This window comes from Balaenoptera ricei, chromosome 18 (genome assembly GCF_028023285.1).
Source record: "Balaenoptera ricei isolate mBalRic1 chromosome 18, mBalRic1.hap2, whole genome shotgun sequence".
Lineage (NCBI taxonomy): Eukaryota > Metazoa > Chordata > Mammalia > Artiodactyla > Balaenopteridae > Balaenoptera > Balaenoptera ricei.
This window is the reverse complement of record NC_082656.1, coordinates 1,038,869-1,051,543: the sequence shown is the minus strand read 5'-3', so window position 1 is coordinate 1,051,543 and position 12,675 is coordinate 1,038,869. Positions and strand designations below refer to the sequence as shown.

At 39.0% G+C, this 12,675-nt stretch overlaps 1 protein-coding gene across 12 annotated transcripts in view; it reads right to left on the bottom strand.

Moving 5' to 3' along the window:
- The window catches only part of IFT88 (intraflagellar transport 88), a 74,959-nt gene that overhangs the window by 48,273 nt on the left and 14,011 nt on the right, over window positions 1-12,675 (bottom strand). For 7 of the 12 annotated variants that reach the window (XM_059902998.1, XM_059902999.1, XM_059903000.1 and 4 more), the window contains exons 4-11: window positions 12,221-12,277; window positions 11,041-11,094; window positions 10,369-10,432; window positions 9,603-9,672; window positions 6,098-6,188; window positions 4,492-4,596; window positions 2,428-2,530; window positions 1,236-1,350 (exon numbers count right to left, since the gene is read on the bottom strand). In XM_059902998.1, coding sequence (XP_059758981.1) covers window positions 1,236-1,350; window positions 2,428-2,530; window positions 4,492-4,596; window positions 6,098-6,188; window positions 9,603-9,672; window positions 10,369-10,432; window positions 11,041-11,094; window positions 12,221-12,277 — 659 coding nt within the window. The remainder of the gene's footprint in view (window positions 1-1,235; window positions 1,351-2,427; window positions 2,531-4,491; window positions 4,597-6,097; window positions 6,189-9,602; window positions 9,673-10,368; window positions 10,433-11,040; window positions 11,095-12,220; window positions 12,278-12,675) is intronic. The other 5 variants (XM_059902996.1, XM_059902997.1, XM_059902989.1 and 2 more) reach the window with 2 other exon arrangements.

The following is a 12,675-nucleotide window of genomic DNA, read 5'->3' as shown; positions in this document are numbered from 1 at the left end:
TTTTCATTTCTCTTGGGTATATACCTAGGAATGGAATTGGTCATATGGTAAATTTGTGTTTAATTTTTTAAAAAGCAACCTAATTATTTTCCAAAGTGTCTGGGCCATTTTATATCCCCAACGTATGAGGATTCCAATTTCTCTACATCTTCCTCAACACTAATTACTGTCTATATTATAGCCATTCTAATGAATGTGATCCTACCTTATTTCTAACCACTCCTCAATATAACCCCGTTTCAACTAAATCCTTTTACTCCTAATTCTCTGATCAGATCACAGTATTTCCCGGACTCTTCTCACAGTGCTCCCTTTGTCGAGAATGTTACCCCTTCACTTGTCTTCACTTTAGTAACCAACTCAAGTATACCTCCTTCATTAAGCCTTTCTTGACCTTTCTTGTTCTCAATAATTATTCCTTCAACTAAATTACTATACTACCTCTTGATTATGGATTGTTAAGCACTTAACATATACTATATAATATTATTATCTTTTTCTAAAATGCTCAAATTCTTGGCCTCACCTGGGTTAAAAGTACCTCAAGGGCATTGTGTTCTGTAAGTTAGATATTTGTTGATGATAATGAGATATCATGCATAATTCGAAAACAAATTATTGCGAAAAGTGGCATTTACAAAGAAATTAACTTTCACAGAGGCATTGTATTGTGCCTAGGAGAAATTATGACCAGTAAGTATCCTGGTACCTTCCTATGTTCCCATAGTTATAACCAGACCATAAGGTAATCTACTGTTTCTGCTCCTGAAATACTGTAAGAACAGGAAACATCCCAGCATCCCCCTCTTCCCCCCTCTTCTAAGATTCAACAGTAACGCTTCCTCTCACTCTTCCCTTCTCAAGCTGTAGTAAGAATGTAAGGAGGTCTTGGTTTCCAGTCTTGCATTCTGGAGTCTGGTATGTTCTAAAGAACCGGTTTGATTTGGTGTTGGCAGTAAGCTGTATTATGGCGCTAATGGCCCGCAGCGTTATTCCCTATATAGGCCCATTAGCTTAGTTTTATTCCAACTAATCACATATTATGCCTTCAACCTTTAACTTCCTTCACACAAATGCATGCAAGTAGTCACAAGGGGACAGACCAAAGTACTACAGCTACAACAAGAATCTAACACCTCTCATGTACAGATACCACAAAGCACTCAGCCCACTGGCAACGGGTCAAAAGAGTGACCTTGTTTCTGAAGAACGACCCTTAAATTTTACAAACTTACCTCATTTCTTTATGGACACTTGGAATTTGATCTAAGGCCATTCGGTAGAATTTAATGGCTTTGGAATAATTTCTTTGCTTTAAATAAATATTTCCCATATTCACTTTCAACCGTCCTAATTAAAAAAAAATTTAATGAGTATGTAATATCCTACTTTTTCCACTTTTTCTATGATATTTTAGATGACCTTAATTTATATTTTTTGAAGGTCTTCTCAACTTATGAAGCTTAAGACATTAACTAAAATTCTCACTTTAAAACAGTTATACTATTTTCATGTATGTGCACACTAAACTTCTGCAAGGAATTGGAACTTAAGACAGATGGATTCCTGGAAACATGGCTAGAAAACAATAGAGTGACATTATAAAACTGGAGTTGTGTTCTTCTAAGAAAACACGGGACTTAAAAAATATTAGATAATTCAAAATGAGACCTTCTTTTGGACGTTATTCCAGCATCTCCCAGAGCTCCAATATGTACAGTTTATCCTTTTTTCCCCACGTTTTCTACAGTAAGCATTTATGAATTGATGAGAAAAAGTGTTTCTACAAAACTTGAGACTCGGCTCAAATGCAACGTCCACTCAGAAAGCTTGTCTAGACTTTCCAACTCGTACTCGAATAATCCCTCACATCTTCTCACCAGGACTTGGAGGATCTTATGTAATAATTAGCTCTCCATAATCCGGATCCTCCCTCCACTCTACAGGGCCCACCCCAGGACCCAGGATGAAGATGCCTGTAGCTCAGGAACAAAAAGAGTACACTTACCTGGTTTAAACTATATGATGTAACAGTTTAATAAAATATTAAAGAAAATGATATTCTGATATACTTTAATACTGAGACCAAAAAATTACACAATATGAATGCTAAATATAAACAACAGTCTCTTGTGGATAATTATACAAGAGAAAGCATGTTCTTTCTGTAGGTTGCCATGGCTCATTCTACCTGTGATACAGAATACTGTTTTCATTTACTGTTAGGCAATATATCTTATACCAACTGTATTTCTTCATTTGTATTTGTGTGAATTTTCATATCTTTAAGCAGGGCACCTCTATCACAAATATGAATTTGCTCAGAGCACAGATCATTTCATTATAAGAAAGCATAAAGTGAGGAAATTGTAAATTAACAGTACAAAAGAACTATACTTATTGGAAAAACTGACTATACACACTTACCTGCATTGCTAAACATCTTATTTTTCACTATAACTTGATAGGTGTTTAGTGCTTCAGGATACATTTCATTAGCTGAATATTGACTGGCCAAGTTGAAAAGAACCTAAGGAAAAAATATTGCAAAGAGACACATAATGATCATTTTAGGCCCCTTTTGCCTATAATCTTTCTAGAGATTAAAATACTATAGCAAAGTTAGATGCTTCTATCAAGATTCCCAACCCATTAGGCAATGAAGTACACAGAGAACACCTTGCATTACAATATGAACCAGAACATTAAGACAGGTGGGAGCTTCCCTGGTGGCGCAGTGCTTAAGAATCCGCCTGCCAATGCAGGGTACACGGGTTCGAGCCCTGGTCCAGGAAGATCCCACATGCCACGGAGCAACTAAGCCCGTGCGCCACAACTACTGAGCCTGCACTCTAGAGCCCGCGAGCCACAACTACTGAGCCCAGGTACCGCAACTACTGAAGCCCGCGTGCCTAGAGCCCATGCTCCGCAACAAGAGAAGCCACCTCAATGAGAAGCCCGCGCACCGCAACAAAGAGTAGCCCCCGCTCACCAAAACTAGAGAAAGCCCGCGTGCAGCAACGAAGACCCAATGCAGCCAAAAATAAATAAATTAAATAAATAAATTTATTTAAAAAAAGACAGGTGGAGCTTTCCTCTAAATTTCACCTAATTTTCCATGTATTCTTTCTAATTAATGGATTTGCTATCTTTTAATCTCAGGAAGACCCACAAAGAATAAATGTGTATTATTACTATTGCTGGTAATAAAAGGAATAAGAAAGATAGTAGACCAAACTCTCTTTGTAAATATAAATTAAACATCATGTGGAATACCTTAAAGCTTAATTTGTACAGTATTGCTGCTCTATATGCAAATTTATAATTTAAATCTTTAAGTTACAGTAAATTATGTTCCTAAAGGAAAAAAAATAATAATCACAAATTATTCCCAAATCTAAAGACTCCATGGAATTTTAAAATATTAGCTATAAATAGTAAACATCTAAAAATTCTTCTTATTCTAAGTTCTAATGTCCTTTTTTCCACTTGTTTAGCGTATGAAGACTTTTCCTACTGAAAACACACCCTTTTAAACAGCAGTATAAATATCAAAGAAGTGTCTTTTCAGAAATGAATAAATTTTGCTAGAAATTAGCTGGTTTTTTCCCCCTACTCTCCTCACAGAACATTATCTTATTCACCTAGTTTGAAGTTCTCTAAAATCACAGACCAAAAAGTCCACATTAGAATCTCATTATTGGGACCTCCCTGGTGGCGCAGTGGTTAAGAATCCCCCTGCCAGTGCAGGGTACACGGGTTCGAGCCCTGGTCCAGGAAGATCCCACATGCCACGGAGCAATAAGCCCATGAGCCACAACTACTGAGCTTGAGCTCTAGAGCGCACGAGCCACAACTACTGAAGCCTACGCACCACAACTACTGAAGCCCGTGTGCCTAGAGCCCGTGCACCGCAACCAAGAGTAGCCCCCATTCGCGGCAACTAGAGAAAGCCCACGCGCAGCAACAAAGACCCAACGCAGCCAAAAATAAATAAATAAATAAATAAATAAATAAATTAGAACCCCATTATCTCTCTAACTATGTTTGGTGACGGATGTTAACTATACTTATTGTGGTGATCATTTCATAATATATACAAATATCAAGTCACCGTGTTGTATACCTGAAACTAACAGAACACTGTATCCCAATAATACCTCAAAACAAAACAAAACGAATCTCGTTAAAGTATCCACACTGAATAGAATCCAAATATTAGCAATCTTCACGAGTCCTTGGCTGGTAGGTTTACAAGTATTTACTACATTATTAAAAATGACTAATTAACTAACTAAAGAAGATCACTGTACAGACCAAAGATAAGAGTGGTCCCATGAACTAAAGAGTATTATTAATCTAATTCTGGGCACCTTAAGTCCAATAAGGCTTAAAGAACAAGAGAAAACAAGAAACAAAAAAGAAAAAAGAGTTCTGGAATCCATAAATTCTTGCCAAGATAACTGTACTCAACAGGTACTTCGTACTTACTGAGTAAGTTAAATCCAAATTGATGTTTTCTGGACTTGTAACTTGTTCTCGTTGTCTCACCAGGACTCTCTCTTTTCTTCCTGCATCTTTTGCCTTTTCTAAGGCCTGAAATCAAGCGTATACTGTGTAAACTCCTTTGAGCACTCACATGGAATTTGGTGCATTTGGGAAGTGTCTGCGGGAAGCAGGGGTTGGCTGCATTACCCCTGGGTTCCCTGATGCCCCGTGTGCTCCTACCATAAACTCCCCTTCTATTGTTTAAACGGGAGCTCTTCCTCCCGCATGGAAAGGCCGAGTGTCTTCTCTGGGAAAGAAGAGGAAGCACGGGGGCTAAGACCTGGAGCACACCTGCCCCCCGCCAAGGTTCTCCATCACCTCACCTCCCACCCCCTTTAGGTCTGACCATGTCCATCTACTTCCTTTTTCCTCCCAACTACTGAATCTTTGGTGTTTTAATTCAATCTCATGAGGTAGGAATTTAGGTGGATTTGTTTGGTTTCTCAGATGCTCAAAATACAGACACTGGATCATGGATAACTGATACCCAATACGACAACAGATCCTTAGTTTTGCTCAGATCTTACTCAGGATGCCAAGAACCTTTTATTGATTTCCACTGAGAGACTGACCACAGTCACATTAATTAAACATGGGATTTTCCGGGGCTTCCCTGGTGGCGCAGTGGTTGAGAATCTGCCTGCTAATGCAGGGGACACGGGTTCGAGCCCTGGTCCGGGAAGATCCCACATGCCGCGGAGCAACTAAGCCCGTGTGCCACACCTACTGAGCCTGTGCATCTGGAGCCTGTGCTCCGTAACAAGAGAGGCCGCGATAGTGAGAGGCCCGCGCACCGTAATGAAAAGTGGCCCCCGCTCGCCGCAACTAGAGAAAAAGCCCTCGCACAGAAACGAAGACCCAACACAGCCAAAAAAAATAAAAAATAAATAAATTTTAAAAAACAAAAAAAAAACAAAAAAAAAAAACCATGGGATTTTTATTTTAGAACTAGATAAAAAAGCACAGGTTCTGTGAGCAATAAAAGTAGCTTATACTGAATCTTTCTAATGGTATTCATTGATCTGATAACTAAGTCACAGAAATTATATTTATGTGGTATGATGACCACAGTAATGTGAATAAAGCAAACTAAGAGAAAAGATTCAATTAAAAAAAAAGCAGCAGAGTTGGATTGCCAAGAAGCAAACCACGACTTTGCAGTTCACTTAGGACAAAACACTTTAGGGCAGTCAGGCTTAAATGAGAAAACAGCCCTTAGTGCTGTGTGTGGGCCATGGGCTCCACCTGCGGCAGGCTGTGCGATCCATCCAGCAGCCCACCAGGCTGCAGAATCTAGCCAACCGATGCACTGGAATTTTTTCCCCTCCTTAAATGACCGATGTGAAAAATTACAAAATCAGCCAATTGTTTTGACTTCAGAGTTTATGAAGCAGAGTTACAACTGCAGGTTCTCAAAATAGTAATTTCAGTGAAAACTCTAAGCCCAGTCCACAAAAAAATGAAAGTATTTATCTATACATGGGCTTACATAGGTACATACATATGCACACACTTCATAATCCTGAATCTTATCAGTTTATGAACTCACCAATTTTAAGTCTCCACAACTGTTAGCGATACAGCTTTCTTCTACCAACTCATTTACTTTCTTCTCTAATTGTCTTATCTTTTCTTCTGGACTGTTAAAGAAAAAAGCAAGTATATTTTGAATCATTCAACCACTAATAATACATACAAAATTTAACCTACTTTTAACATTGTCCATCATGTGCTTATAAACTTTAAGAGTAAGTCACAGATAAGACAAATATATAAGTGGCCTTAAAGAATAAATGTACCACTGTTTTTAATAACTACATTATATAATTATTCATAATAGTAAAAATAGCTAACATTTATTTAGCATAAGTGTAATTTAATTTTGAGCTAAATGCTTTACCCTAATTATGTCACTTAATCTTCATAAGAATATTTGATACAAGTACTATCATTATCTCATTTCACTGACAGGGAAACTGAGGTTTAGAAAGTTAAGTATTGGCTGTCCAGCGGTTAGGATTCCGTGCTTCCACTGCAAGGGGCACGGGTTCGATCCCTGGTCAGGGAACTGAGATCCCATAAGACACACAGGGTGGCCAAAAGAAAAAGAAAGAAAGTTAAGTACTAAGCCTGAGATCATACAGCTGGTAAGTGCCAGAGCCAGGATCTAAACACATGATAAGGTAACTCTAGGGCCACGCTGCTGCATTTCCACCCCCAAAGGAAAGCAGATTCTATGGCAAATGAAAACTTTATCTATGGTTAGAAAGACTGAAGACCCCATAAAAGAGAGAAAAATTATTTACTACCAAACAGATACCACAGAGACTTTTTCTTTGGCCATGCTGTGTGGCTTGTGGCATCTCAGTTCCCCATCCAGGGATCGAACCCGGGGCCATGGCAGTGAAAGCACCGAGTTCTAACCACTGGGCCACCAGGGAAGCCCCACTCACCACAGAGACTTCTAACAAGGTGAGGAAGTTTAAAACCCTGACTTCATTAGTAGCAAATGAAGTGTCCCCGGATCAGCCATGTTTCAAACACAACATCAGTGTTGTTTTACTACCACTTTCTTTCAATAAAACACAACACTCTGAATGTACATCACTGCCTAAATAAACTTTTACTACAAATATATCACAGTAAACATCAATTCTCTTAATTCTCTACAAATGGACTTTTAAAAAGAACACAGGAATAAATTTCACAGTATAGGTTTGTCTATAAAATCACATTCTTCAGTAAAACCTGGGATTAAGACAACATATTTTATTAGTTTATAGAGATTGCAAAATTCTAATAATAGATGGTGGCTTTCTAAAGGTTAGAAAGTTCCGAATTCAAAGTACAGAATTCTATTTTCAAGCTGTCTGAAACACTCTAATAAATGTCTTTAAATGTTGCTTACAGGTTGTTATCATTAAGCCTAAAATATCAATATAAAAACGTAACGCTAAAACTCTGTAAGAGAATTTGATGAAGACAGTGGAAGTCACTACCCCGTCCCTACCAGCCGCCAGGAGAATGAACCCTGTGCAGACACTGCTGGGCGCCTCCACAGGAGCCTGCCGCCGCCCTGCGTCCCCGCACGCGGAAGCTAGGCTACAGGAGAGTCTCACCCTCCTGCCTAATGTCTGGTTCCATCAGGCACGTGTGATGAACTTCTGGCCAATGAGAAATGAAGACGCGTCTGCCTGGGGCAGATGTCTCCCGGAAAGATCCCTGCTCTTCAAAGGGGACCTAAGACTGAGCACCTTCTGACTCTAGGTTTTATCAACTGCAGCAAGGTTCTGAACTCCCACGGCCCTCCTGGAATCATGAGGATGGGCAGGCTCTGGAGAAGAGCCAAGAGAATCAGAAAGAAGCTGAACCTGGGCTTCCCTGGTGGCGCAGTGGTTGAGAGTCTGCCTGCCAATGCAGGGGACACGGGTTCGAGCCCTGGTCTGGGAGGATCCCACATGCCGCGGAGCAGCTGGGCCCGTGAGCCACAACTACTGAGCCTGCGCGTCTGGAGCCTGTGCTCCGCGACAAGGGGGGCCGCGATGGTGGGAGGCCCGCGCACCGCGATGAAGAGTGGCCCCCGCTTGCCACAACTGGAGAAAGCCCTTGCAGAGAAACGAAGACCCAACACAGCCATAAATAAAATAAATAAATAAATTAAAAAAAAAAAAAAAAAAAAAAAGAAAGAAGCTGAACCAGCGTGAGGTTATTAAGCAGTTAAATTAACCATCCTCCAGACCTCCTGTTATGGGAGATAATAAAACATTCTTGTTGTGTGTGTTTTTCCTGATGTTTTCAGCTGTTAGCAGCTGAAAGGATCCTAAATGACATACTTAAGATAACATGTATTTATTAGCAAACTTGCGGTCATTAACTAGGATACAAAGTAAACTGACTTTCTATAGAAGTTCCTTATTAGTCAAAAAAGGAAATTATGTAATTTATACAATAGCCCAAATACCGGTTTTAAGAATTACAATTTAAAATCATGAGCCCTGGAAGTAGACCGCCTGGGTTGAAGTCTCAGTCCTGCCGTCTACTAGCCTGACCCAGCGAGCTCTCCATGCTTCCCTCCCCCTGAACTGATGACACAAGAGCTCGGTCTTCTTGGGGACGCTTGTGCACAGCGCAGGGCACGCAGTGATCGCACAGTGAGCACTCGGTAAATGCTGGCTGCTTTCACTATTTGTAAGATCTAATGGTGCTTAGATACCAGTAAATGTACACAGCTGAATTTACACCGTAGTTTTTTTTTTTTTTAATTACAATTGTTTTTTCTTCTTGTGATGAGAACTTTTAAGATCTATTCTCTTAACAACTTTGTATACATCTATTTATTTATTTATTTATTTATTTTTGGCTGTGTTGGGTCTTCCTTTCTGTGCGAGGGCTTTCTCTAGTTGCGGCAAGTGGGGGCCACTCCTCATTGCGGTGCGCGGGCCTCTCACTATCGCGGCCTCTCTTGTTGCGGAGCACAGGCTCCAGACGCGCAGGCTCAGTAGTTGTGGCTCACGGGCCCAGTTGCTCCGCGGCATGTGGGATCTTCCCAGACCAGGGCTCGAACCCGTGTCCCCTGCATTGGTAGGCAGACTCTCAACCACTGAGCCACCAGGGAAGCCCTACACCGTAGCTTTTTAGCTGCTCTCTAGTCAATGGCACAAAACTAAGTTAATTCTATAAAAAATTATATTTCTCAATATCAATATGACAAACTAACATACATTTTCTTAATTTTTTTCTTTGAAATATCCTTTTAAAATAAGAATATCTTATTACATGTACAACCCCATTTGGCCTTCAAGAGAATCAATATTGGCACGTATAAAAATAAGACACATCTTCAAGTCAATAATAATATTACAGTAAAACTGCATGGAACACACAGGGCTGCTTTTCTGAGACTTGATTCTTTTGCTAGTTCTGAGAACCAGGGATGACGCTTTGGTTACTATTCTGCTGACATAAACTTTTCAAATATGTAAGAATTATGTACTTGAGAAGTAAAAGTTAAGAACATGCAACAACCACAGCAGAGCAGCACAGGACTTGCATACCTGTCTTCGTTCCTGGCCTCCAGGGGCGGTGCAGGGCCCCGCGACTGACCGAGGGGGTCGAACGCAGAGCCTGAGACACAGTCAAGAGTTCACGTTTAGTGCTCAATTCAGCACAACTGAAGGGATATGAAACCGCGCACATGCTATTTAATTTACCTATTTATTAAATGGAATGGACATTTTTTATGCTTTCATAAATATTTTGCATATTGAGAAACTGGTAAGATTTTTTTTTTTTTTTTTTCTGGTAAGATTTTTAACATACATAAAACCATGTAAATAAAACTGTGTGTTACCATGTAAAAACAAAAATAAATATCTCTCAGTATTTATTTCTCCCCCATAGTAAACTATCCCTATTATGAACTCTAAATGGTCAATCATGTGAGTAATAACCTGGTATTAGCCTTTTAATTTTCCATTACTGGTATAATAATCATTAATTTTTGTCACAACAATTTTATTTAAAAATTATTATTTAACTTATCATATATTTAAATACTATTTTCACCTTTAATTCTTTAGCTCTAACTCACATACAAATTTTAGATGTAGAACTCGGTACATTTTGACAGATTACATGCCAGTGTAACTACCACCTCAACTGGGAGGCAGAACATTTTCATCACCCCTTTCCTTTCTTAATGGTACCTAAAATAATCAATGGCATGTTAGACTTTATTTAATATGGTAATATATTTACACATACAAAAACATTTTAAAAATTTAAAGATGTGAAAAAATTAGTAGCTGAAATAGAACAAACCTCTCAAAGCTGCTTTGGTAAAACCAGCTGCTCTCACTGCCGTCATGGGTCTAGTAACTCCATCCTTAGGAGAACAAGCATCATTTAAAGAGCATTCTTAAATAACACCTGCCTCTTACTTGCAGAGCTGCACGACACACGTCATAATACAGCCCAGCGTGTAACACTGGTTCCGTCCCCTGCCGGCTTGCTCCGTGCTCCCACCTCCTCATGTGCCAGCCTGTCTGCACTTCACCTTTCCTCTGTCAAATTTTGATTCCTTGTGTAACTGGACTTACTCCCAGTTTGAAAAGAAAAGCACTCTTAAGGATTTTTAGGTAGTACCTTATGCAGCTTAGTAGCTGGCTACTCCCCTACTTTTGGTTGGTCTCCTATATGCCTAAGAGAGAAACCGCAGAAACTGCTGTAAATGACAGCAAAGGAAAAGTGGGTCCCAGAGTACATCCTACAAGCAAACTATCAGGCCTATGTCCATTCCCAGTGGGATTTCATTTGAGACCTGAGTAAATAAATCCAAAGAGACTTTGCCACCAAAGATTTCAAACGGTCCAAACTTTAGCCCACAGTTTAAAGAACCAGGGTCACTATATAAGTAACAACTTAAAAAAACTTTGGTAATAATATTCTAAGTCACAGGAAGGCCCAAAATGAACACCCACACAATGGAGATACCTGAATAGCCCCTGTCATTGGTCTTCCCATTGACGATGCCAGGGATGTCTTGGACTAGTAAACAAAAAACTAAGTTAAAACGATTCCAAAAAAGGCCTACATTTAATTTTATAAACCAAAGTATAAAAGTTTTCTTTATAACTTTTTTTCCTTCGTTCTATTGGCAAGTAAACCTAAACATAATTTTTTTCCATTTATCTCCCGAGGATATAGGATCAAACAATAAAACTCTAAAACAAGCATTGGCAAACAACAACCCTCAGCCTTTGTACTGGGACACAGCCGCAGCCCATTTGCCTGCACATCGTCTGTGGCTGCCTCTCTGGGAACGCTGAGCCGGGTTCCGAAGAGCCTAAACCACAGGGCCCTTCACAGAAAAGCTGGCTGTCTCCTATGCTGAAACATCACCAAAAACCAAGTTTATGAGTGATACCTGCTTTGGTTGATTAATAAACGTGTGCGTCACATGACACGCTGTTATATAACGTATAAGGCCACTTTCTTCATTCACAGGAAGGGACACTTGGAAGGCAAGTGCCCGGGACCTCTAGGTTCTAAAACCATTTTTATGACCCCTAAGAAATATTATCATAAAGACTAAGAAAAACTATTTCACCTCATTCCTCCATTTTTCTCCCATTCCTCTGTTATTTCACATAAGCTAAAATATCCAAATTGTAGGTATTTTGGGCAAGATTTAAAAGATTTTCTTTTATGGATTTTAATATAGCATCTTTCCTCCAACGATCTCAAATAAAAGCAAGACCCAATTATATGCCTCTGAAGTTTTTCTTAAATTTTATTTTTTCATGTATTAATCAGTAAGTTTTTAAAAATTATAAACATTATGTTTAAATAACATCTAACCTCACATAAGATATACGAATGGAATACACATGACACTTGGTTATATTATATAGAAAATGAAACGAAGTCAATCAACAAACACAAGGTTTACAGGTAGGAAAAGACAATAAAATATTTTGTTATATTTAAACCAAAATGACTAGAATATTCAAACCTATTAATCAACAATTTATAATGTTCATCACTAACCAAAATGGAAAATATATCCAGGTCATGGGCTGAAAGGTAGCCAAACTTATTTAGAACTAACTGCCTAAACTGAACTTATGTATGAGAAAATGCATCTTCGTATCTTCAGCTTAAGAAAACCTACCCCACATCCAGTAGCTACAGGTCTAGCAACTGCTGTGCTTGGTATTTTAGCAGTTATCTTGGGGAGGAAAAAAAACATAGTTAATAGAATTCAGATTAAGTTATATAATAGAATACTGGAAAAGAAATAGAAAGTATAGGCTCATCAATAGAGAAACATTTATATAATATTTAGAATAATTTCTTTTAAATTATTCTAAATATTAAAGAGCTCAAGTATTTTAAGTATCAGGAAGGAGACCTATTCTGGAACTCATTTTAAAGGAGAAAAGGGACTTTAGAATGACCTGAGGGGCCAATAAGACAGATGAGTCTTCACGGTCACGCCTACCATTCATTTTGCATGATTATCACTGCCAGACGCTGGGTCTAACAACAGACAGAGGATCTCAGGGAATCTGGGGTTGAATCTCAGCTCTCCCTCTACTTGCTTGTTTATTTTACCTCTTTGAACCT